The sequence below is a fragment of the Vicugna pacos genome, chromosome 15, assembly GCF_048564905.1.
Source record: "Vicugna pacos chromosome 15, VicPac4, whole genome shotgun sequence".
Lineage (NCBI taxonomy): Eukaryota > Metazoa > Chordata > Mammalia > Artiodactyla > Camelidae > Vicugna > Vicugna pacos.
The window spans coordinates 8397130-8423453 of record NC_133001.1 but is presented as its reverse complement, the minus strand read 5'-3'; the positions used below and the strand labels follow the sequence as shown (position 1 = coordinate 8423453).

The following is a 26324-nucleotide window of genomic DNA, read 5'->3' as shown; positions in this document are numbered from 1 at the left end:
TTCTTTATTAATGCATAAATAAGCAGATCCAACATAAAACCTAATAACTACCTACCAGTGACATAATAAGAATATGTATATTCTTATATATGGTCTTTGCCCCCAGTTCCTGACACAGAGCTCTGAAATCTTTTGGAATTTCCTGGGTGATGGGAGCATCTTTCGTTCTAATGAGGTGACTCTTGTTGGGCTCCCGAATAGCTGCAGGATGGGGGATGGTCACTAGAAAGAACAAACCAGGAGACTGAAAACAACTTAAATGTTCATGAATAGGAAACTGGGCAAGTGCGTTTTGGTACATCATAAAGCAGAGTCAAATACAATTGGGGATGTTCTTCATGTACCCACATCAGAAGGATGCCCTCTTGGAAAAAAGCAAAAGAATGGAGAGGAAGTATCTGTCTGCATAGATATTTCTTTATATGGAATATCTCCAGAAGGATCCATTAGAAAACAGTAACTTTGCTTGCTTGGTAGGAAGAGAAAGAGTGGGGTTCAAGAGAAAGAGAGGGCGTTTCCACTCTATGCCCAATATATATATCCTTAAAACATTGAACTATGTAAATATATTACTTACTCATAAATTAAGTTGAATATTTAAATGTTTGTAGTATGCTGGACCTGCTAGGATGCCTCAAACTGTCATCGCTCAGTCCCTTTGTGAGAAAAGCCTGTGGCACCTTACAGGTAAGTTGGCTAATCTTGGATCATGTGACCCAGTCACCTCTGATTGGCCCAATAGGGGAGCTTCATGGTCAGGTCTTTTCTACTGGGGAGTTTGTATTTGAGACATAGAAGCATCAGTCAATAGAAGCACAATAAAATCTCCACCAGTCTTAATTTTTCCTAACCATTATCCTCCCAGGGAAGGAGGAAAATTATTACAAAAGTATCCTCCCTCCCCTCTCCAGAATTGTAGATAAGGAAATTTGAGGTCCAAAAATGTTGAGCTCATTCAGATGACTGATTCAGGATTGTTATTCCAGAGCTGGGCACTTTCACTTCTCCATCATCTTAGAGCCAAAACTGGCCCCTGGATTTGCATTTCCTCTGGGCCAGCAGGAAGGGAGAAGCCTGTGCTCTGTGAGAAGCAAGCCAGAGGCACTGACTCCCATCTGCTTCACCGGCCCTACAGTGCAGGGCAAGGCAGGCTCAGGGATGCTCTTTGGGACCCAAGCTCAGGCAGGAGGTCATAAGGATGAAAAAAACCCAGCCTCTCTTGAAGGAGGGATGGGAGGGAGCAGGAGGGCTCCCATGCTCAATTCACGGGACTCAAGAGTGAAAAGATTTGTAGATTCAAAGCTTTATTGATTTACACATTGTCAGACCTCAGTGACACCATACACTTACACCAGTGTTACACGTGCTCCCTTAACTTGACTGACTCACACACTCATATATTACCATTTGATGCCTGCAAGTGTGGGGACCCATTCCCATACATCTCATGAGGATGTTCTAGGGAAACTAGCTCTTTCAACATCATATGGATCTCTTCTGCAGAAAACAGTGACTGCTTCTTGTTTCTTTTTATAGTGTTTCTATAAATGCACACAAGTGCATGTATAGTGTTCTTCCTCTGTGCCAGACACTGTTCTAAGTGATTTGTGTTTCAACCCATTTAGCACTCACATCTAGTGGATCAGAAAATGCTGTTACTGTCTCCATTTCACAGATAAGAAACCGAGCCTCAGAGAGGTTCAGTACCTTATCTTAGGTCACACAGCTAGTACTTGGAGGAGCTGGGGTTTGAATCTGGACTGTCTGACTGTGGCTTTCTCTGGTCTCCTAAAGTAACGTGCCTTTGCTGTCGGCGATTCTGCCTGCCTGGTCCTCAGATGCCATTGGCCAGTGGGCTGGGCCCTGCTTCATCTCCCTGCCTGGTCCCCTGGCTCTTTCTCTTACCCCTCTACTTTATCCTTATAGAAGTTAATGAATACACCTCAGGTTCTGGCTTTGGCCACCTCTTTTCACCTCTGGTCCCCTCCAGTGTTTTCACCAGCTAACTTTCTCACACTCTCGCAGACTTAACACCTTCACTGCACCCAAGGCCGAGAACAGGCATTTAGTTGGTTCTGTGGTCCCAGTGGCTCGGGCCTGAGCAGGGAAGGGCAGGGAAGTGTGGAATGAAAAGGCTGGGGAGTGTAGGAGTGTAGGAGTGTGTGGCTCAAGTTCCCCCAGCCGGCTATGTTCTCTGCTGCCCCCTAGTGGCATCCAGAGGAGCTGAAGAGGACCAAAGCCAGGGCCAGTTCAAAGCCTATTGAAGGAATTTCCAGAGACAACTGGGAGCCCCACTGCCAGTGTTAGAGTGAGGACCAGGAGGGCTAGCCCTGGTCTGGCTACAAGCAGTGGTTGTTTTGTGAGAGACACCGTGAAGGCAGAGACAGGGCTGGAGACCCAGGCCGCTCTTCTCTCTGCTTCCTCTTCTCCCCCTGGCTATCTCTTGCCTCTTTCCCTGGCAGCCACAACAGAAGCGCCGTGTTGGGGCAGGAAGATTTAAGGGCACATGCCAGCCCCATTCCCGCTCTATCCCTAATACATACAGTGTCGCCACATGATGTCCCCTCTCTAAGGTGCCCACATCCTAGAGGAAAATTTGTCCTGTGATGGTCCATGTAGTCAGCAGCTTTCCTGTTTGGCATCTCACCTCATAGTCTTGATTCTGCAGCGGGTCAGCCAGAGTAAAATTCTAGGAAGAGAGACGCCACAAACCATAAAGGACAGTGACCACTGCTACGTCCACATAATCCATATGCCCACGTCACCTGGGCCTCCTGAGCCTGTGTCTCTGCTCTGCCGCTGTCCCCACCCGGGAAGCCCTGGTGTCCCTGGCACTCCTCCCCCATCCCATCACAGGCCTGGGGGCCCAACTCAGGTGGCTGAGTCAAAGAGCTTTCTGGTGGCAAGTCCTCAAAGGGCTCTGTTAATTGCCTCAGCGTTGTTTTCAGCTAAGCTACTGGGCCTGAGAGGACTGGGAAGAGGGGAGGGGGCTTGTGAAGGCGTGAGGCTGGGGAATGACGGGAAAGAACAAGGCAGGGGGAGGGAGTGCTCTGAGGCTTTGCACACACCACTGGAAACCCTTGCAGCTCGCGCTCTCTCTCTCTCTCTCTCACACACACACACACACACACACACACACACACAAGGAAGAGCCCCTGAGCAGGGTTGTGGGGAAGCAGCTGGCTGATGGAGGCCCAGGCAGGGCTGGGAGCTCCTCTCCAAGGAGGAGGCAGCCCCATTAGACGGCTGTTTGTGTTCGCTCTGCCTCTGCCTAACCCAGATCCCTAGAATCGTGGCTGGAGTGTCTGCCTGTCAATTCAAGCAGCTCCGAGTGGCCTCCCATGGCAGGAAATCCTGATTAGAAGAAAAGGGACAGCTCTCTCTGACAAGCCTGCTGCCCTCCTCAAGGAGAAAAGGAGGACGCTGAGATGAATCAACCAAAAGACTAAGAAATAAAGGGGCCAGGAGGAAGTTCCACCGCACAGCGCAGGCCCACCATCAGCCTTTATTTGAACATCTTGGCAACTATCTATTCTGTAATCTGTGAGGCAATATTTCCTTCTACTGAACGGAATGATCCAGTTTCCCCCTGTAGGAGTCCCCAGAAAAAGTCTATAAATCTAATATAATGTGGTTATTCATGGCTGATATTTGCTGAACACGTCTTTCTGCCAGGCCCCGAGCTAGGTCCTTTACAGAAACACTTTCACTTAATCCTCTTGAAAATTCTAAAAAGTAGGTATTATTTTCACACCCATTTTACAGAGGAGGAATCTGGGGGCACAGAGAGGTTAGGTAATTTGATCAAGATCACACAGCCAGTTAGTCCCAGACTGGGTGACCAACCAGGACACAGGACTTTCAGGACCACGGGCAGGAAAGTCATGGGCAAACTTGGGTCAATTGGTCACCTCAGTCTTCAGTCTTCCGGGCACCAGTACCCACATGCGTAACCACAGTACCGTGTACTGGTAACTAGTGCCAGGGGAAGACTTCAACAACATGGAGGGCAGCAAAGAGCACCACACTGTCAGCCACCAGAACAGAAGTCCCAGCACTTCTGCCCATGGCATCTTGGTGTTGCAATCGTCAAGGAAAACACGACCCACTCAAGCGCTGATGGCACAACACTTTACTCCCATAGAGAAGAGACAGCAGGAGCAGCTTCCGCAGTGGGTGGGTGTTGGTCCCTTGTGGCCAGCAGGTGGCCCTGATGGCAGGCGCGGCAGACGCAGGGCACTTAGCCTCCGCGCACACTCTCTTGTGCTGCTGCGGAAGGACCCTGACCCCTCCTTCATGCAGTCTGAAATACTGAAATCTGTGGGTGTGCCTGAGGGCCACTGATACACAGATACAAGCTGAACAAAGGAGCACACATTGAGCTCGAATCAGGGAAAGGTATTCCCACACCCAGGCAACAAGCCGGCACGGCCGCCTGGGCTGTTTGTCTCTTGGCAAGGAGATGTTCCAGCCTGAGGTCCATTTTCATGCAGGCCAGGGAGGGGAGACAGACTGCACACAGGAGAATGCCTTTCGCACGGATGCACGGCCTCAGAATAGCCATTCTTCACATATTTCTCACACACACACACACACACACACACACACACACACACCCACATCTTTATCCAGTCATCTGTCGATAGACATTTAGGTTGTTTCCATGTCTTGGCTATTGTAAATAAACTCCTACTCTTTCTTCAAGACCCAGCTCAAATGTTTCCTGCGGAAGCCCTGGGCATGTGCTCATTTCTGCCTCCCCAGTGCCCAGCCAGGGCCTGGCACGCCAGCACATCCCGCCTACAGGCCTGGCCCTACAGCCGTCTTTAGCCAGATCCCACTACACACTTGGAGGGGTGGATCCTTGATCCAAGCTAAAGAATCTAGCCAGATTCTCTTTTCCAGAACTGAAAAGGCAGCCTGAGACAAAGCTAGATCAGCCTGTGTGTAGCCCGTGGCACTGAGCCATTACAAGGTCACCTTGAGAGCCACTATGTGGATGACAACAAAAGAAGCCAGACTGTAGTGAGAGGGCCCCGGGCTGACATGTGAGCAGTCACAGTCAGTGGGGTGTGGCCTAGACCTTCCGGACCCTAGTTCCAGGCCCCTCCTATCCCAGCTTCCTCCCCACCCTTGAGTTATATGAGGCATCATTTTCCTAGCCCAACCCATTACCCCGACACAAGACACTGAATCGTGGCTCTGGAATCCTAAAGAACCCTGATCATCAGGGCTTTCTGCCCTCACAGACCCTCCTCCCCAACTTACAGCACTCTTCCTGCCCCTTCTCTCTGACCGTCTAGTTCCTGCCAGTCCTTCAAGACCCTCTTAATATTCCTCCTCCAGGAAGCCTTCCTGGGTGCTCCAACCCATTCTAACCCATGTCTTCTCTGGCCTCCTTTTTGCACCCGGATTCTGTAGTCCTCACTGGGTTCATCTGCTGCCTCCCCATGACTTTTCCAGGAGTTGACGACTTGCCTCCCCAGCCATCTGTGAGACCCATGTCTTCCACCCCTGCCCTGGCTGAACCCTGAGAGAAGCACATGGAGATGCTCAGAAGCCAGTGCCCTGGCTGCCCCTCCCAGGCCCTCCCTCTCACCTCCCCACGCTGCATGCCCACTCGGGGTCGGCAGCTGCAGTGACGAGTGTCTGAAACCACAGCCAGAGGTCAGGAAGAGGCCAGAGTCAGGGTGGGACCGGTTTGGGGCCACCAGTCCGGCCAGCCATGCAGCAGCAGGGGGCAGTGACAGCGAAGGCAGAGCTAAGTGCAGATCTCTGCCCACCCGCCCAGCACTCCAGGTCTCCCCAGAGCTGCTCGTCTCTCTCTCCCGCCTCCCCCAGCCGCCGCCTTGACGGGAATGGAGCAGGCAGCTTCTCCCCAAGAGCCCTGGGCTCCCGCCAGGGAACAGAGTGTTAGAGCTTCAGAGGCTGACAGGCGACAAACCTCAAGACACCTCCCTCCCTCACACCCTGAAAAGCACATACCCAGAGTGGCACCCCCATAGCTGGCACGTGCGGGGGCCACGGAGGTGCCCACGGGCAGACATCTAGGCGCAGAGGCACAGGGAACTCGCTCACAGACACACAGACAACCAAGAAGGCCCCAGACTGACCCAAACACCCGGCACGCACTTGTACAAGCAGACCTGAGGATGCAGGTTCTCCAGCAAGACACTCAGACACGCTCCACGTCTGCCGTCATCCTGAGACGCCCGAATCCATCTGCCCCAGGGAGCCATCAGCTGGTTTGGGGTGGTGACAAGAGCTTCCTACCCAACCACCTCCCTTTCCTTTCATCCACCTGACCTCTCCTGGAGGCTTCCCCGCCTAGGCCTTCGAGGCTCTCTGTCCAGGGCCGTGGGGTTTGGGAAATGGAGGACCATGTCTGAAATCAGATTGCAGCACCTTCCTTCTGCTCCTTCCACAGAGAGGAGGTGCATGGGACAGTGAGCGAGGCCTCCAGATTTCCCAAGGCCTAGCCCTGGTGGCTGCACTCTGCCAGTCTTCCCAAGGGAAAGTCTGGGCCGAGAGAGCCTGATCCGAGGTCTCCATGTCCCCTAGCAGCCTCTCGGCTGTCCCATTACACACCGCATGCCAGCGGGTCCCATGCATCAGGGTCCCCGCAGGTGGGCTTATCTCCGGCCTCTGGGATGCAGCTTCAAGGCCAGTTTCGGGCTCTGGTCCCATGGGCGAGCCTGCTGTGGGAGCCCTGTTCCCTCTCCCCGCCAGTGGCCCCTCTTGTGGCTGTGTGGTCACATCAGCAGTGCTGAGAGGCCCTCCCAGGGACAGCCCCAGGCCCTGCACAAGCAGAGGAGGACTCTCTGTGCTGGACGGTGGGATTGCATTTGGGGAGGTGGTCAGAGCTGCCCCTCAGAGCTAAGCTGGGCAAGTAGGTTCTCACTGAGGGCTGTCCCCATGTCCTGGCTGTCACATGTCACCCCAGCTGTGGGATCTCCCTTCTCCTCCTGTCATACCACACACACTGGCCGCTCTGCTTACTGTCCATCCTCTGCCTACAGCCCTCCTCACAAGCTGCTCCCTCTGTCATGTCAAGATCACCTCCTCGGTGGGGCCGTCCCTGATCACAACCCAAAATAGCGTCCACCATCCCATTTCCTGTTTTGCTTTTCCTCGTAGCACCTTCCACCCCACGTCAATATAGTAGATGTTTACTTGTTTCTTTTCTGCCTCTCCTTCTAGAGTGTAAGCCCTGTGAGGGCAGGGACTTTGACCTGCTGAGTCCTAGAATTTCCTGCTCACCCGAGGTAGGCACACAAAGGACACACTAATCCTGCTACAGGGAGGTGAGCAGGCATGCACACGACGGTGGCACCCGAGTCCTGGATGAAGACAGTGTTGCACGCACCACGCACACGGACACCCACACGGGGTCTCTAGGGCTGACTTGCGCACGCTCCCACATCTCGCTTGGCCCAGCTCCCCAGAGCCCAGGGGAAGCATTATCACCACTGTTCCCCCACGCAGGCAGCCTCCAGCCAGATCTGCTCAGCCCGCCCGGTGCTAACTCGGCCTGACATGCCAGTCACACGTGGGGCTTCTCGTGGAAGCCGCGGCGAGTCCACTACCACTGTGATGGCTGCTAATTGGCTCTGTGTTGGGCCTTGGGTCACCGCTCGGTCAGCCATGGCTAATACCTTCTTCCCACTTGTCTCAGGAAAGGCGCTGCTGTCCCCTCTGCTTAGACCTCAGACAGCCGCTGAACCGCACATGGCTGGCCACGTGGGACCGGCCGGGCCAGCGAGCTCCTCTGATGGTGGCCCCTGCCCCTCTCACTCTTGGGAGAGAACAGAGATTGCTCAGCACACAGGACAGGCTTGGGGCGGGGCGAGGCATTTGCCTGAGGAGGGGGTGGTGTGATGACAAGGGTATGAGGAAGACCCCAAGCCCAAATTTCCATTCAGGATGACCTGATGCAGTGCCTGGAAAGCCACCGTTAGAAGGACAGTCCTCTGGATCCATCCTGTTCTTCCTCAGGGTTTCTCTTAAAGTGCACATCCCCTGATGGGGGTGGGGGTGGGGTGGGAAGGGAAGAGGAAACACCACTGACTGAAATATTACACCTAATCCTGAGTCTATCATCTGTCAGGACTCTAAGCTGCATACCGTTATGCCCTTGGCACCATGTTTCCAGGGATTTCCTTTATTTTTTTTTTAATCAAAAGAAATTTTTTCTAATGCTAGCACTGAGGCTTGAACCCAGGACCTCATGTATACTAAGCATGTGCTCTTCCCCTGAGCTGAACCCTCCCTACCGGAGATTTTCCACTTTGAGGAGAAGCAGCTGCCCCAGCTTGTTGCCATCCCCAGATGTTAGGAATCTGGGGAAGATGAAGTGGCTTTTCTTCAGCCCAGACTCGGATCCTCCGTGGGTGCTGATTTATCCGATTTTCCTCCCAGTGGGACTTGAGGGTGGAGACTGGGGTGGTGCCCCGGCCTGAGAAATCTTAGAACCTGGCTTCCAACCAGGAGTGCGCACCTCGCTCCTAGTTTTCATGACTCCAGAGGCGAATGTGTACGCCTTCACAGTTTTACAAGGGCCCAGGCCTCCTCCCAGTTTGGGTCTAGCATACTCTCACTCTCCAAGCCATCCTCAGATCCTGCCTCCTCCTGCAAGTCTCCCTTCCTGCTGCTCTGGCCTGCTCTTGCAACCTAAGGCTCCGTCCTTTCCCCATCTGCCCTACTCATGGGACTACAGGGCTCCAGGCATATTTGGGCTATAGCATGCCTTTCTTCCCTCAATGCTCCAGCTAAGGGATTCATGACTGAAAAAAAAAATCCCCACCTGATCAACAACTCCAATGGCCTCCTTTGATATAGCCCCCCACTCAGGGAGAGGCAGGATGCTGGGAGAGGCCCACAAGAGACAGGTAACACCTCTTGGGCTGGGTCCAAAAGCCACCTTGCCCTTCCCTCTGAGGGGTCAGAGGAGGCTGGGGCAGGCCAACGTCTTACTGAGCCAGTATCTTGGGGAAGATTCTAGGCGGCCCCAGAGAAGGAGGTAAGAGGAAGGAGTTGAGAAGTGCCACCCCGATCCTCCCACCCTGCGGGGGCGCGGTTTTGTCCATCTTGCCCAGGCCTCCGGCCTCCAGCAGAGATGGCCTGGCCCCAGGAAGTGGTCGGGGCAGCTGGTGGCTCCACCCAGAGGGAAACAAAGTTCAGACCTGAGGCTTTAGGGTGAGGCGTGTTGGAGAGTCAAAAAGTCCAGCTTTGAAAAGCCAGTAGACTATTGAAAGGAAGGAAGAAAAGGAGGAAGGAAGACAGAAAGGGAAATTGAACAAGAATAGAAATTACACTTTCAGCTGGATTATCCTTAAAATCTGTCCATGTCATTGAGTTGCTTTAGGGTCTCCAGGACCATACAGTAGGTGATCCTTTAGATCTATATATTGGGGACTTAATACCTCTTGAGAAACAAGACTCCTTTGGTGCAAATAACACTGTTTACTGAGCCATTAAACAGGATGAAATGGGTTTCTCTCCTTTGGGGCTTTTCTGAGCCTTAATGTACTGATGGGCAGAGGGACTTTCCAAGGTAAGGGCTGGGTGGGAAGATTGAAAGGACTCCGGGTTCCCAGCGACCACAGGAGCACTTTGTTCTGGAAGAACCAATTAACATCCCCCGAGGGGACACCACGGGGAAACACTGCTAAACTGACCGGGGAATGATACCTCTTTCTGTTATTTGCAGTGACATATAAATCCTGGTCTCCTTAATTATTGGAAGACAATTTTATAGAACTGAAAACCAAACCACAGAATCAATCTGCCACGGGTCACTGAGGCGAATGATTCGCTCAGACTTGCATTAGGACTCCTCCCCGGAAGGGTTTTTTTTCATGGGGTGACCAAGTCATCCCACTTTTAAAACTGAAAGTCCCACGCGGCAGGAACTCCTTCAGTCCTGAGCAAACCAGACCATTGGTCTTGCTATTTCTTAGCAGGTATTGAAACAGCAGGGATTGTCTCCAAGGAGCCCGAGGAGCCCTCTGAGACCTGCAGGGCGCCGTGAAAGCTTAACTGGTTAAGCTACTAGCCAGCCCTTCCTCTTCTGTCTCTCACCCTGCAGGTCACACTGGCAGAGCCTCCTGGGCAGGTGGAGAAGGGAAGGAAAGCTGTCTGGCTCTATCTCCCACCCCAACACGTGGCACTTGAAATCATGGCTCTGGAACCCTAAGAACCCTGCTCATCCTGGCCCCCTGCCCTGCACAGACCCTCCTCCCCTACTCACAGCGTTCTTCCTGCCCATTCTGTCTGCCCATCCAGGTCCCACCAGTCTTTCAAGACCCACTTAACATCCCTCCTCCAGGGAGCCTTCCTGGGTGCTCCAGCACATCCTTGTGCTGGCCTCCTGTTTGCACCCAGAGTCCATGGTCCTCACGGGGCTCATTTACTGCCTCCTTATGATGTCTGGGCTTACTGAACTCTCCAGGAGTTGACACCTTGCCTCCCCAGCCAGTCTGTGAGACCCTTGTCTGCCCACCCCTAGCCTGATCAAGTCATATGGAGATGATCAGAAGCCAATGCCCCAGTCACCCCTCCCAGCCCCTCCTTCTCACCTCCCCACTCCTGAGTTTCAGTGTGGGTCCACACTTAGGAGGATCCTGAGAGGGTCGGGTGGACAGAGCACACGAAGATGCAGCTGTGGCCCCTGGGATGGATAAATTGGGAAATGGGTTGCAAACCCTCAGGATTCTGGGAGGAGAAAACTCAGGCTGGAGGGCAAGTCTTTGGGGCCTGTGGTAGGGAGTGGCTGAGCCAGTTAGGACAGTAATGATGCCCTGAACAAGGCTCCCAGCCTCTGCTTTCCTCACACATTTCATCTTCCCCAGGCTCCAGGTCCCTCCTTTCAGCTGGGCTCTCCCATCTGCCTCGACCAGTCCAAGGCTGGGGCTGCCTGCATACCCCCAAAGGTAGAGACTTAGTGCTTGCTAAGGAGGTCCTAGACAGGTTCAGCTCCGGGAGCCGAGGACAAAGCTTCAGAGGTTTCTGTCCACCTCCAGGGAGCCCTACTGGCACTGGCTCTGGACTCATCCTGTCCCTGGGTAACAGATGGTGCTAGAACAGGAGGTGACTTGCTCTCAGGAGAGTCTGCCCAGCTCCCATCGGCAGCCATCTGTTCCAGCCTCTTCTCCGACAGGTCTGAGCATAAAGGGAGGCCCTAGTCTAAATAGGCACTAGTCTGGTCTCAGGCTCGGTTTAACTCCTCACTCCATTCCCCCTCTCATCAGCCCCCTCTCTCTGCAAACAGTCCCTGCAGGCCCTGGGAGGGTATCCACCTGCAAGGGTCCCAGGGTTGGTGCCAAAACATAGTTTCTCCTCATTTCTCATGTTCTTCTGTGAGACTCAAGGGTTCATAGATAAGAGGCCACAACTCTATGACCTTTATGTACATTACATAGATTTTTGTTCGAGTGAGATATTTCACTAAAAAGAAATATACAACGTGCACACTGTGGAGTACTACTCAGCAATGAAAAGGAGCTATTGGGACATGTCACAGCTCAGATGAACCTCCAGGGAATGATGTTGCATGAGAAAAAGTTGCACACTGCATGGTTCTATTTATATCCCATTCTTGTAATGACAGAATTTTGGAAATGGAGAACAAATTAGTAGTCACCAGAGGGCAGGAGTCGGGTGTGGGGAGGGAGGGCAGGTATAGAGGGCGACTTGAGGGAGCCTTTGCAGATGGAACCGTTCTGTCTCTTGCCTGAGGTGGTGGATACATGAACCTATGCATGTGCTAAAATTGCAGGACTAAACACACACACACACACACACACACACACACACACGAAAATGGCTACAGGTGAAACTGGGGAAATTATATTGATTATTGTATCCATGTCAATATGTGGGTTGCAATATTGTACTATAGTTGTACAAAATGTTACCTTTAGGGGAATGGGATTTCTCTGCAGTATTTCACACAACTGCATATGAATCTACAATTGTCTCAATAAAAGCTACAATTATTTATTTATTAAAAAGGAATAAATCTTATAAAAGGGGGGCTCCGGGTTCCACACATTTGCTAAGGGGCAAGACAGGAGCCTGGGAGAGATGAGGCTCCCCTCTTCCCAGGCCTCTTCCAGAGGAGGCATGTTCTGGGAGAATCTGACCTCCGGTCTGGTCCACATAACCCACCCCACCCTGAGTTCCACAGAACCCACTCCAACCTGAGAGGCCCTGGGGTGTGTGGGGTGGTTAGTTTTTATGGGCTGGGTAATTTCATATGCTAACGAGGAGGATTATTCCAATTATCTTGAGGAAGGAGCAGGGACTTCCAGGAACTGGGCCACACCCATTTTGGGCCTTTTACAGTCAGCCTGGGAATCGTCATGGTCCCTGTGGGTGTGTCATTTAGCATGCTAATGTATTACAATGAGCCTACAATGAGGCTCAAGGACTGCTGGAAGTCGAATCTTCCACCATCTTGGGCTGAGTCGGTTCTAACCAGTTTGCGTCCTATCTTCAATTGCTGTGTCATTCCTTCAATGGTTGTGCCCTGCCCCCTTCTCCCCTGTCTCAATTACACAAGTACACACTTCCATTTTTGTACTTCTACACTGCTATACACAGACGAAGGATGTTCTCACGCATGTGAAACATCTATCCAGTGTGGGCTGGTAAATGTTTAACAGCCGGCTTTCCGGAAACCAACAATAATAACAACCTGATCTGTAGCAGTTGCTGATTTCTGTGTTGCAACCATTCCCACCACAGCAATTTAGAGCTACCAACACCATATCACTGAAGGAAGGAGAAAGATCTGCAAGGAGAAGGATCTGCACAATTAGCTCTTTGTGAGCTAGTGCCAGCCAGCTCCAGCACAAACTGCAAAGTTACATTTGGGCACTATGTATCTGCTCAAAGGTGCCTGAATATTCAGGATTGCTTAGGTCCCTTTAAGAACTGAAATGCTAATTCTAATTCTGTACATACACTAGTACAGAAAAATACACAGAGATGTAATCTCAAATACATGCCCTTGTAGACACATTTAGTCACATACAAAGACAAGTTCAGACACAAAGTTAGGAACACATACAAAGACAAGTTCAAGTATGTAAATAAATATACACACATCTACACAGAGAGCGATACAAGCCAAAACATGCACATAAACACATATATAAACACCCACATGCCCAGGAAGAGGAAATAAATCCACCTGATTTTCTGGGGTTGCTGCCTTGGCCTAAGACTGCCCCTTTCAGAACCACCTCAGATCAAAGCAGAGGAAACTTGAAGAGCAGACTGTGTACAGTCAGTCATCCACTCCTGCTTCTGTGTGCATCCCGCCCCTTCTGGGTTGTTCCTGGTGGTCCTGTAGGTCTGGAAGAGCTCTTGCCTTACAGCTACCAGCCTCAGAGGCCCCCCTCCACCCCTTAGTAAGGCCGCCCCTCACCCCCTCTCTTTCCTTGTGGGAAAGCCAACACCAGTGTCTGTCTCTACCATCATCCTAGATCAACAGAGGACGAGGTCAGCAGGACACCCCCCGCCTCCCCACTTGCATCCTTTCCCATGACTTCTGCCTTGTCCCTTAGCACCTCCTTGTTCATCTCTTGCCTGGGCCATTGCCCCTGACTTCTAAATGTCTCTCTGCTCCAGGCTCTTCCCTCCCATTTGTCCTGCTATAAGAAACCTGCCAGATTAATTATCCTGAAGCCCAGTGCTGAGGTCACACATGTACTGGCCACTTTCCAATGCAGGACAGATTAGGGCTAGGTCCCTCTGAGGCCCCCTGACCGCTTGTCCAACTCCTGCTTCCCCAGTTCACAATTTCACTTCTATTTTCTCCAAACGTCTTCCTCTCCCTAATTTGCAGTTGCCTCTGCCATAGAATCTGCTTGCTTCGTTCTTTAGTTCACAGTGAGGCATTTACTACCCGTCATGTTTGTGGTGCTGTGCTTTACAGTTAGAAGCACTCTCAAAACTCTTCATGCACTTCCCAGCACGTGTCGGGTACCAAGGTTAGCCCTGGAAGTACAGTGGTGAGTAAAAACAGATGTAGTTTTGCTTTCATGAACCAAGTCCACATAACTTGCTCAGGATCTTGGGCCCCAAAGTCCTCTGCCCCGAAATTCTAAGTGGATTTGGGAGGGAAGACATTTTTCCACTGTCCCTCTTACCTGCCCTTTCCCTCCCCAAGGAAATATGGCCTTCTTGGAGTCATGGGGACAAAGGAGAGAAGACAGAGAATGAAACTGTGGCTTGCAGATTCTTAGAGGAATTTATCAACCTCATAAGCATCACAGGAGCAGCCGCTGGGATGTTGCAAGCTCAGTACAAAGGGGCATTAAACTGTTACAAAGCTAAATAGTCGTTAACACTTGTCTGCATTGCAACATCTTTATTTCCGTCCCATTACAGTAAATACCCACACCCATTATAAGCAACATCTCTCATTGGTGTGAACCTAGGCTAATTATTTTGATTTCAGAGTTTCCTCACTTGTAATATGTGGTCAGAAATCTGATCTTTTCATAGGGTTATTAGAATGATCAAATGAGATAAAGGTACATAAAAGAGCTTTATAGAACTAAAATGTACAACACAAATATATAGTCTTTTATTCAATGTGGTTTTCTTCTTTAAATCAGTCATTTCATAAACAGGCACTTAATGACTTTGAAATCGTCTGGCCCGGATGGATAGGAAACAAAATATAGAATAGCACTGTGCAACAGAAATGGGTGCGCCACATGTGTAATTTAAAACTTTCACACCAGAAATTGACACAACACTGTAAACTGATTATGCTACAATTTTAAAGAATTTCTAGCAACTACATTAAAAAAGATAAAACAGACTGGCAAAATCGATTTCAATAATATATACTTTAACTCACTAGCTCTCAAAAGGTAAGTCAACAAGTAATTCATATAAAAATTACTGAAGATCCTTTACATTCTAACTTGGTACTAAATCTGGGCACTCCTGTATTTTACACTCATAGCACATCTCATTTTGGAGTAGCCACATTTCAAGTGCTCAGTAGTCACATGTAGCTACTGGGTTGGATAGCCCATACTAACTAGTGATGCCAATAAAAATTAGCTAACGTCTGTGTAGTACTTAATGGTTTCCAAAACTCTTTTGATGTTTAAATCCTGTCTGTGTAGGTGGATGTTTATTATCTCCACTTTGTAGAGGAGAAGCAGTGGCAATTATGTGTAATTCACCAAAGAGCATCTGCTAGTGAATGGTGGGCTCAATCCTTATCTTCAAACCTTTCTCTTTTGCTTCCTTTTTTAACAGGAAACACAAAGGGAAATTTTAATACTACATACACATAGACCCCAAGGCTCATTGCACTAGTGCATGAAAAGCTACTCGTCCTTTGAAAATCCACCTACAATCTCCTTCCTTTCAAAAATCCTGCCAATTTAATCTGACCAGAACCTATTACTTCCATTATTCTAAAAATATGTGTGTGTGGATTAAGCACCTTCCAGCTCTGACATGCTATGGATGTAAATGATACAGGTGGGCATAAAAAAAAAAATCCTACCCTTCCTTCTGATATTCTCTGTGATGTGATTTACTTTTTAATTACTCTTGCGGGTTAAATTGGAGTGTTTTTGTGTCCCAAGTAGGTAAGAAATGAAAAGACTCCTCTTCCAGTTTTAAAAGCACATACACGCCAAGCGTTCACAGCATAGCATAACCAGATCCAGCTGGCTGTCAGGGAAAGAGGCTCCTAGTGCAGGGTTTCTGTATAAGAAGATTGCAGGCACACTGGAGAGATGGATGGGGGAGTGAGGACAGGCTTGAGAACCACCCTGCGACAGACCCCTCCCTAGGCTGATGTTCCTGAAGAGACACCAAGTGCAGCTGACTGCCTTCCTAGCTCGAGTTGCTACTTTTCCTGGCCCCAGCACCCCCCAAATGAGCCCACAGAGGAGGAGGAGCCCCGGCTTGATTTTCAGACCTGGCTAGTATTTTCCCTCTTTGCACTACCTTTCCCTGTCCTGACCTGGTGCAAGGAAGGAAGAAGAAGGCAGTGGTGGCTGGAGGGCAACAAAAGGTTATAAAACCTGTCGACGAAAAGTTAATCAGCCGACCTAGGAAAGAAACAGGAAGTTCTATTCCGGGCAAATTTGAGGATTATAACCTCAGAGGAGCGCCTCAGAATTATCTGAGTACTGCTCTGCCCCTTAGAAGTCAAGTCACAGTTATATTAAGTTTTTTGAGAGAGAAGGATGTACATTAAATGATGTTACTACTGGCAATTTACATAATCCAGATCTAAGCGCTACGTGACCCCCTTATCAAGAAGGAATGTAACCTTTAAGGAGCTCTCTTACTGATGCTTGGAGAATGTTGCTCTTTTGGTTGAGCAGGTGTTTCTGCCTTGGGAAGGTTTGCTCCATGCATAATGCAGATACACTATGCACAGTCGCAGGAAAAGAGGGAGCCAAAGAACAACTTTTTGTTTGTTTAAATTTTTGCCTGGTCAAAAAAATGTTTTATTTCACAAAGCATACCTGCCAATTTGCCAAGCAGTCTATGTCTCTGCCAATATCCTCCACAAAGAACCAAACTTTTTTTGTAAGCGCGTAGTAAAAACACCGCTTCCTTCTCTGGGCTTACAAGAACAGCCTCCAGGGCTTTCCCCTTCCCCAGCCCACTTCTGGTTACTCCGGGTTACGCAGATTCACACGAGTGCAGAGTAAAGTCGGCCTGGGTGCTTGTGTGTGCACGTGTAACTGCCACTGACAGGCAGGTGCTGGGCTGAACAATGCAATAATGATTTAAGAGTCCCAGCGGCCCCCCAGCTTGCGTGCCCGGCTCCCCGACCTCACACACCGCTGGGGGGTCCAGCCGCGCGCGCGTCACTGTTTCACCCACAGTCTACGTGGCTCACAAGCACTGCGCACGCGCCAGACGGGGCTGCCAGCCACTTCCGGGCACTGATGGGGCGGGCAGGTCAGTGACGCGTCTAGCGGATGCGACCCGGATACTCCTTTCTGGCTCCTCCGCTGGGGATCCCATATCCATCTCCAGAAGCGGGGCCCAGGAGGTGGGGAGGAGGGCCGGAGGAGCAGCTAAGCACCGCACTCACCCAGCCTGCCGGACTCGCCCGGCCCGCCGCGCTGGGGCCGACGGCGGGCAGGGGCACCACGCCCCCGCGCAGGCGCAGTGGGCCTCAGCGCGACCGGCCGGGCGTTCACGTGACGCGGGGCGGTGCAGAGCGGGCTGGAGGGAGGGGAGCGCCGGCGGGAGGGAAGCAAACGGCGGGATCCGCGGCGGCGGAGGCGGTAGCAGCAGCATGGCCGCGCTCTACGGGGGTGTAGAGGGGTGAGTGCGGCCTCGAGGAGGGAGTCAGGGAGGGGCGCCTGGGGGGCGGCCTGGGCCGCTCCCTGGGCAGGGCGGAAGGAAGGCGGTGGCCAGGCCGGCAGGCTGGTGGCCTCCCGCCTCTGTCAGGGTTCCGCCACTTTGGGCTTTCGGGCTGCCGGGCCTCGTGGAGGAGTGTGTACACGCCAGGCGGTGCCCTCGCGCGCGCGGTCGTGTGACTTGCAGGCACTGTGTGTGCCACGGCCACACCTCTTGGGGGGGGTCCTTTGTGTTTTGCGGCGGAACCACGCCCCCTTCTCCCACGGATGACCCACTCCACCTGGCCCCGCTGAAGAAGCTCCTTTTTTACATTCTTGCTCCCAGGGAGAGTTTTGCAGAACAGGTGTCAGGTGTGAAGTTGCTGGACTCGGGGAGAGGAGTGGGAGCGTGTGGAATCCCGGACAAAGATCTTTGCCGGAGGGTACTGGGAACTGAAGCTGGACGAGCCAGACTGCTGGCTTGTCCTGCTGCCAGAAGCCCTTCCATTCTTGTCGGCACTCCGGGCTCCTCACTCTAGATCCACCCTGTGTTATTCTTGCGTATTTCCTGCTCAGAAGCTTGTCTACTGGACTTTTTGATAGTAGCTCTTGCCGTCGGTATGACGGTGGGCTAGACTTTTGCCCTGTTTGGGCTTCAGTTACCACATGTGTCAAGTCAGAAGAGGGATGAACAGAATGATCGCCAAGTCCCTTGCCAGTGACAACATTTTGTGACTCTGGGTGTATCAAATCAGGGCATAATAGAGAGTGGCTGTTGTCTCAAGACAGGGCACTTTGAATCTAAGATTGGATTATTCCTAGGTCAGTCACATCTCACTGCTGACTCATGGACCCCAAAGTCTGTCTTTTTCACGTGCATTTTTATGATTGATCTCTCCTGCCCTGTATCTATTGCACTAAAAAAAAAAGTACGGAAGTTTGCATTCATCCCTGTTCTATTCAGGTGTAAGATATGACCCATTTTTCCAGCTTGTCAAGAGATTTTTTGGGGACGATTAATCAGCCACCTCATGCATTAATTACTCCTCGCAACTTCTTGTCACCTGTGAGTTTGATCAGCAGGTCTTCTGTGTCCTCTTCTGATATTCCTGAAAGTACTGATCAATAAACATACGTTGCACCACCCCAGACCTCCGTCCAAACTACCATTTGCCCCAGTAATAAGCATTTGACCCTTCAGTTGCTTAAGCAGGTATTAACTTCCTGCCATCTGGTCAGCATTTCTCACGAGAGTGTTTTGAAGGCCTTGGCAGCTGGAGCTGCTAAAGGCAGCCTTTGGTTTTGTGAAAGAAGCAGAGAGACGTGCCATTCTTTTCAGTCACATTTACTGAGGGTTGCCTGTGCCATTCATGCAGGTAAATAAATGGTCCAGAGCTTTACCCAGTGGAGTTTGTAGTCTAGAGAGAGGCGCACAGTAAAGCAGCTTAACACACTTTTAATACAGAGGAGTTCGTAGGGGCACTGACATGGCTGAACTAATGGAGCTTTGGTGGAGGGCCACGCATCAGAGGTTTCAAGGACTGGGTGATATATGAGTAGGTCTTGCAGGATAAGTGGGACACCCCCAAGGGAGGCTGAACGGGAAATGTGTTTCAGAATTCCAAGAACACAGCAAACACCAAACTGCAGAGGAGGTGGCAACTGGGCATTTGGGAATGGTGGCTGGGTTTGCTGAAGCTGTCTCCATCACACTGGGCTCTGCCTGTGACCAGGACTGCACAAGCTTAGCTGTGTCTGCAGGTTTTTCTGAGCAAGACTGAGTGCCCCCTTGTGTTCTATAGGGGAGGCACACGGTCCAAGGTCCTTTTACTCTCAGAGGATGGGCAGATCCTGGCAGAAGCGGATGGACTCAGCACAAACCACTGGGTAAAGGCCACACTGAGGGGACCGGTGGGCTTGATTGTGGTTTTATTCTCTGTAGTTCCTGTTAAGATGGTGGCTGGGGGCTCAGTTAGCAGTTCACAGGGGCAACACAGGTCATGTGAGCCTTTGTAACTTTTCCTTCCCTTGATCGGGGCCAGCTGATCGGGACAGACAAGTGTGTGGAGAGGATCAACGAGATGGTGAACAGGGCCAAACGGAAAGCAGGGGTGGATCCTCTGGTACCTCTACGAAGCTTGGTGAGTCCGGGTAGAGCTTGGGAATGAGATCACAGCAGCACTGAGATAGTGAGTTTGCACTGGATGAGTTTGATGACTGCAGAGGGAAAGGCCTTGAGGGCCTAGTCTCTGGTCTGGAAATTCACCTCATCCCGTGCATTCTTGTGGCTCCAGTTGCCACCCCTAAGCCGCATGGATTGGAAGAGCACAGGGCTTTGGAGAGCCACTGAGATCTTGGTTTGAATCTTTGTCACTCAGCACCTGTGTGACCCTAAGCAGGTTACTTAACCTTCTCTAAGCGTCAGTTTCCTCATTTGGAAAATGCAGATAACAGTAGCTACCTCAGAGTTGCTGGGGAAGTAAAATGACATGGTACATCCCAAAATCGTTTGCAGGGACCCTGGCCCATAAGCTCCGATGAATGTTAGCCATTATTCCTAGCTCAGCCTGTTCTCCTGAGTTGCTGTAGCTCCGGCTACTGCCGGGACACCCTCAGTGAGATGTCCTGCAGGCACAGCCAGACCCCGTGTATTCTGGACCAAGCTTCTCTCCCCTCAGCTTGCTCCTCTGCCTGATTTTTTTCGTTAAGGGCGCTAGTGTCCTCTCCAGCTCCAAACCTGGCAGTGTCGAATCCTTTCTCTTGTCCATCCTTAGTCCAGGTTCTTGCCTTCTGATGAGTCACTGTGTGGGGTGGAAGGACCCGGGCCGCATGAGCGGGGTATGCCCCGATGTAGAAAGCAGGGGGCAGACATCAGGAGGGGAGGGGGTTGAGAAAGGAGCTGGGTCTGGGGCCCTGCTTGCTCGCTCACCTCCCGCGTGGCCTAGGGCCTATCCCTGAGCGGTGGGGATCAGGAGGACGCGGTGAGGATCCTGATGGAGGAGCTGAGGGACCGATTTCCTTACCTGAGTGAAAGCTACTTAATCACCACCGACGCCGCCGGCTCCATCGCCACAGCCACGCCGGATGGTGAGGAGGTGGAGGGAGGGGTGAGGTTGAGAAGTGGTTTTCTTGGGGGAAGAAGCCCCTTAGGTTTAGCTGGCAGAACCTGACTTGCAAATACCTGGAAGGCAGCCTCAGTCATACCTCCCACTCCTCTCATTAGCTGAAGTTGGCCAGAGCAGGGACTGGGCAGCAGGAGGGGGGGGCAGGAAGGGCATCTTGATGGGAAGCAGAGAATGGAGTCCAGCATAAAACTCCATTTCAGAGGAGGGCACCCCAGGCAGTGCAGTGATGAAGCTGGCTAGGGAAAGCAGCAAGTGTGGAAAAGAAAATGGGAGGAAGTCTGATGGCAGTGCAGAAGAGGATGGCATTGTGAGACTGGCATTTGAATCTCAGCTCCCATTTTACCAGCTGTACCATCTTGGAGAAGTTACGAAACTCTCTGAGTTTCAATTTCCTCATCCATGAGATGGGGTAATTAGATTCATAAGGTGGGTCAGGGCATTGAATGAATGTGAAAAGAGTCTAGCACAATCCTGGCACATGGTAGGGACTCAGTTAAGCAGGGAGTCACTTGAAGGCTGGCTGGGCAAGGAGACAGACTCGTGTTCCTTGTTCCCCAAGAAGGGCTGTATGTGATTGGAGTTTCTCTGAGACCCAGGCCCTCCTCCTTCAGGCAGGAAAATAGCTGGGCTGGGTTTTCTCTGCAAAACCGGGTGGTGATCGCTTTGCTTGGGGCTGGTGTCTGTCCTGTCGTCCCTCAGTCGGAAGCTCTGTGCTCTGCAGGGCCTCGGCCGCGCTGAGCCTCCCGTGCCCTTTCCCCAGGTGGGATCGTGCTCATCTCAGGGACAGGCTCCAACTGCAGGCTCATCAATCCCGACGGCTCAGAGAGCGGCTGCGGCGGCTGGGGCCACATGATGGGAGACGAGGGCTCAGGTGAGTGCACGCCGACTGGGGTGGCTCAGGGTCCTGGACCCTTCCCTCCCTGCAGCTCCCCATCTTCCTCTCCCCGCCTCCCCTCGGCCTGCCGACCCCTGGGGGCTCTCTGGGACACCTCCTGAATCTGAGGGCAGGGTAATGACTGAGATCATGGAGATGGAGCTGTGGAACTGCTGGCTGGCCTTGGTCTTCAGCAGCGATTTGCACCCAGGACTCAAGAGTCATGCCTCAGCCTAATAGCTGTTGCCTATCTGTGCTGACTGTTGGAGTCCTTAGGAAGGACCTGACACTACGAAGGTTAAGGCTGTAGCCGTACCAGTCTGCTAGTGGGAAGGAGGGATGGAAGCTCCCACCACCACCTCTATATGGGTAGCAGGTGTACGTTTGCATAAGGGCCCTTAGGGCCCCGCTCCTGGCAGTGACCGTGGTGGTTTGTGTGATAGCTGACTGACCGTGTCTGTCTGCTGGGGTAGGAGCTGGTGTGACCCAGTTTCACCTGTTCTGTCTTCCCCCTCCAGCTTTCCATTATGTGGGTCAGTCAGACACAGTTTAGTTAGAGGACCCCAGGCTGGGAATCAGGGCACCTAATTCTCTGTAATACCCAACCCTGTCTAGGTCTGAGTTTCCTTCCCTGTGAGCTCGGGGAGATTGCCCCCATCTTCTTAGCCCTCTCTACTCTCTGCAGCCTACTGGATTGCACACCAAGCAGTGAAAATAGTGTTTGACTCCATCGACAACCTAGAGGCGGCTCCGCATGACATTGGTTATGTCAAACAGGCCATGTTCAACTACTTCCAGGTACTTCCCCCGCCCCCTGGTAAACGTGCACACCTGGGATAGGGCTGTGGGAGACTGCGCAGGGGTGAATGCAGGAGAGGGACTGGGTGGGCCAGCGGGAGGTCGGGGTGAGTTGTGGGTCAGAGCTGGAGGATGGAGAAGTCATAGGTGAGGACAGGATTCAGAATGAGGCAGGTGGTGCATTCCAGGAGGGTGCTGGGCATGAGGAGGGGGTAGGGTAGGGACAAGCTAGACTTCACTCTTGGGCAGCTAGACTCTGCTGAGAGGTGAAGGCAGGTGCCATTTTAGGCTGGAATGAGAAGGGCGGGGTGAGATCGGGGGCGGTGCACACAGACACAGGGACAGCGGGGAAAGTCAACAGATGTGTTGGACAGTGAGCTGCGTCTGACCTGCACAGGCCACGGAGGAGAGCGCATTCTCGAAATGGGCGGGGAGGGTTCTTAGGAAGGTACAGCCTCCTACCCCAGGCATCAGGGACTGACCGCCCTTCTTGGTTTGGGCTGTGCTCATTTGTAGTGGATTAGGAAACAGCTGCCTGGAGCTGAAGCAGAGGTGAAAGGTGGGAGAGGAGAAGAGAGGTAAATTTATCTGATAGACGTCTCTCTGGACGAGGGCCACTTAGGTGAGCTGGGGCCAGGGTCAAGGAAGAGTAGAGATGCTGGAAAGAAGGACCTGTATTCTCAAGGCTTAGGGATTGACGATTGAAGAGGAACTCTGGCTTGGGCCAAGGTAAGGAGTATGGAGGGGCCAGGAAGAGAAATCACTTCTCATGGCAGTTGCTGTGGGAAGTGGAGTTAAGCAACAGATTGGTTCCAAGCTCCACTGACATGTCTGCTAGTCCCTCTCTTATCCTTTAGTCATTCTCATTAGGTCGTTACAAAGGTCGAATGACACAGTGTGTATAACATGCTTAATACGTTGCCATAAATGCTCACAATTTAGCCCCCACCCCCTCTTCCTTCCATTTTGCCGGGGGATCTCTGGTTCCTCAGGACCTTCAGAGGTGTTACAGGGGAGTAAGCTGGTTGACGAAGAAGATGGATCTTGTGGTCAAATAAGAGGGGAGAAACAAATCAATTTCCTGGTTAGGACTTCTCGGAGCCCTTGATCTGCCCTGTGACTCTCTTAAGAGAGGGGTGCAGTGTGCGGTGTCCTTAGATTCCTTCGGCCCAAGAAATCTTTTCAAGAGCTCCTCGGGGAAGTACAGAATACTCTGGTGGGCACAGATGTGTGTTCTATGTTGCGTCCAAGCTAACCTCTAAAGAGCAGCAGGGTCCATGTTGGGGAAAACGGACCTTTCTCAAATGAGAAATCTCAAATCCTTGGACTCTCTAGAGCGTAAACATTTCCCCAGCTTTTCAAACAGTAGAGGTATCAGGAAGGCCAACTGGGTGGGCACACTGGGGATCTTCCTGTGCTGCTGCTGACTGTCTTGTGCCCTTTCTGCCTCTCAGGTGCCAGATCGGCTAGGAATTCTCACCCACCTGTACAGAGACTTTGATAAATGCAGGTTTGCTGGGTTTTGCCGGAAAGTTGCAGAAGGTACTAGAGGTGGGGCAGGGCTTTATCTGGCTTTGTTCTGCAAAGACCTCCCCAGTTGGAGGGTGGAGTAGGGGTCACATGGGGATTGGAAGCCAGTTTCCCTTTGACCAGGTGACCTCAGTTTTCTGCCGCCATGGGCCTTGGTACTGGTGGGCCTTGGGGTGGAGGCAGGACACACAGGTTGTAATGACAATTGTTTTATGTGACCTGGTCCTTTTGACAGCTGTCATGGCTTGTGCAGGCTGTGTGTCTGTTTCTGAGAAATGTATGAGGCCGTTGTTCTTTGGGCAAATCTATAACTTGCTTTTTTAACCAATGATACCCACACAACTAGGGGATCCCGGACAGGCGAGGCGTTTTTGGCTGGGTATCAGGAGAAGCTGAACCACAGGGCATGTTTGTTTGCACTTTTCTTTCTCCATTATACAGCCCACACTCCCTTCATTTGGATTCCTGAAGCCTCGGGGCATTGTAGGTCCCTCTGAGATCTGCTGGTCTGAGGCCCCTTCAGAGCAGAGCAAGGAGGGGGCTGGGCTGACCACCAGCAGACTGTTAGGGTGGGTGGGGGGCCCCGACAGGAGTACCGGCCAGCTGCTCAGGTAGGGTCCTGGGTCCCCAGAGCTGAGAGACCTTCAGGGACCGACTGAAGAACTCAGTGTGAGTTGGAGTACAGACCTCCAGTGCCAGTGTGCCCCCTAGGGGGGCCGCCCTTCTCAAGTGCCTGGAATGAGCCACCTCTACAGGGCACCCTTCCTAGGTGGAAATTCCTGGTGGGGGCCGAGGGAGTAAGGACGAGGGGCAGCTTTGGAGGCTGGCTTAGCCCTGTGCCATGCCGTGAGCATCTGTTCCTGATTCAGACCTTGGCTGCCTCTCGGTACTCCCACCTCCCACTGTTGCTGCCCTACAGCAGAGAAAGAGAGAGAGTAACAGGACGGTGGCTCCCCATGTGTTCACCAGCTCTGTTCCCTCCTCCCTACCCAGGTGCTCAGCAGGGAGACCCCCTCTCCCGGTATATCTTCAGGAAGGCTGGGGAGATGCTGGGCAGACACGTGGTGGCAGTGTTGCCTGAGATTGACCCGGTGAGTTGAGGTGGGAAATGAGAGCTGCGGAGCTGCTGGGCCAGATTTGACCCTTTCCCATTAGGGGTGAGACTTTCCCATAAAACTGTGTAAATGGGATATAATTTGAAAGGAACTCTGGGTATGAGAAAACATCTGTGGGAAGTGTGTAACAGAGAAGTGCTTGGGTTCAGTGCCTCCCCTCTGGCTGGTCCCAGGCCAGTATACGTAGAGTCAGTTGTTCAATGTGGTGAATGCGCTGCGCCCTTTCTCTGTCATGCTTCTGTCTGTTTCCCTCCCTTCTCTTTCCTTCCTCTGCTGTTAACCTCCTTTTTCCTTTCCCTTCTCTCCCTCACATGTATGAATCTCCCTATTTTCTACCCTTTATTCTTGACTCCATCTCCTGGTCCCTGGCTAGAGGGGAGGAATTGAGCTAGAGTGGGCTGGTCTTAAGAAACTCCCCACTTTGGCACTGGAGAGGCTCGGTTGCCCCCAATCTCCATTTCTGCTCTCTGCCCAGGTCTTGTTCCAGGGTGAGATTGGCCTCCCCATCCTGTGTGTGGGCTCTGTGTGGAAGAGCTGGGAGCTGCTGAAGGAAGGTGAGAAGAGGTGGGGGCAGGTGGGGATGGGCAAGGGTGAGGGGTGGGGCTGGGAAGGAGGTGGCCTGGGAGAACTGGGGCAGGGAGGACTTGGTTACCTGGGCACTGAGGCCTGGACAGGCCACTGAAGTCTCAAACCAAGACCCTCAAACTTCACTTTTCCAGGGAGCCCTTTTACAACATCCCATCCAGCTTCCTTGAAGTCACAAAAAGGTCTTTTTTCCCAAAGAATATACTAAATAAGCACCACCTTTTAAAAATTAAAGACAAATGTAACTTTGGAAGTTGGAACTTCTGACCAGTATGTGGCAACATCCTCATCACCATAATCCTGGCCAGAAGGAAAGAAATGTGCTGTCCGCACCTTTGCAGCTTGTTTTGGGTGGCTGTGTGGTTCCCATCAGACATTCTGAAGTAGCTCAAAGGCCTCTGATGCTCCCTTGGAGCCCTTGAGTGGCACTGGGTGCTGGGGCCCCACAGCTGTCCCTGGGCTCCCACACCTGGTGGCGCCATCCGTTAGGGATTTGGCATGTGGCACCTCCACGCAAAGCCTCAGGGCCTGGGCCTCTTCTTTCCCTCCCTCTTTGTCCCCGCCTTCTCCCTGGTCTCTCATCTCTGTCCTCTGCGTTCTTTCCTGCAGGTTTCCTTTTGGCGCTGACCCAGGGCAGAGAGATCCAGGCTCAGAACTCCTTCTCCAGCTTCACCCTGATGAAGCTGCGGCACTCCTCCGCCCTGGGCGGGGCCAGCCTGGGGGCCAGGCACATCGGGCACCTGCTCCCCATGGACTACAGCGTCAATGCCATTGCCTTCTACTCCTACACCTTCTCCTAGGGGGCTGGCCCTGGCTCCACCCCCTCCAAGCCCAATGGACATTGGGTGCTGGAAGGGAAGGGAGGAGGCTCTTTCTTTTTTTCCTTTTTTTTAAAAAAAAAAAAAACACATATAGAAGAAAATAAACGCACTTTACCCACTCCCCAATTGGATGG

The 26324-nt window shown here is 52.0% G+C and overlaps 1 protein-coding gene and 1 long non-coding RNA gene across 2 annotated transcripts; both read left to right on the top strand.

Annotated features, from left to right (window-relative positions):
* Positions 1 to 611: 611 nt before the first annotated feature.
* Positions 612 to 3637, top strand: LOC140685852 (uncharacterized). The gene is made up of 2 exons (XR_012059284.1): positions 612 to 687; positions 3281 to 3637. It is a non-coding gene; the product is annotated as an uncharacterized lncRNA (long non-coding RNA).
* A 13435-nt stretch (positions 3638 to 17072) lies between these two features.
* NAGK (N-acetylglucosamine kinase) lies at positions 17073 to 26316 on the top strand. Its single transcript, XM_072937581.1, has 10 exons — positions 17073 to 17328; positions 19145 to 19229; positions 19385 to 19483; positions 20288 to 20429; positions 21228 to 21338; positions 22027 to 22139; positions 23594 to 23681; positions 24663 to 24760; positions 25260 to 25338; positions 25979 to 26316. The coding sequence occupies exons 1-10, from the start codon at positions 17300 to 17302 to the stop codon at positions 26167 to 26169; spliced, it is 1035 nt and encodes a 344-aa protein (XP_072793682.1). The 5' UTR covers positions 17073 to 17299; the 3' UTR covers positions 26170 to 26316.
* The last annotated feature ends 8 nt before the right edge of the window (positions 26317 to 26324 follow it).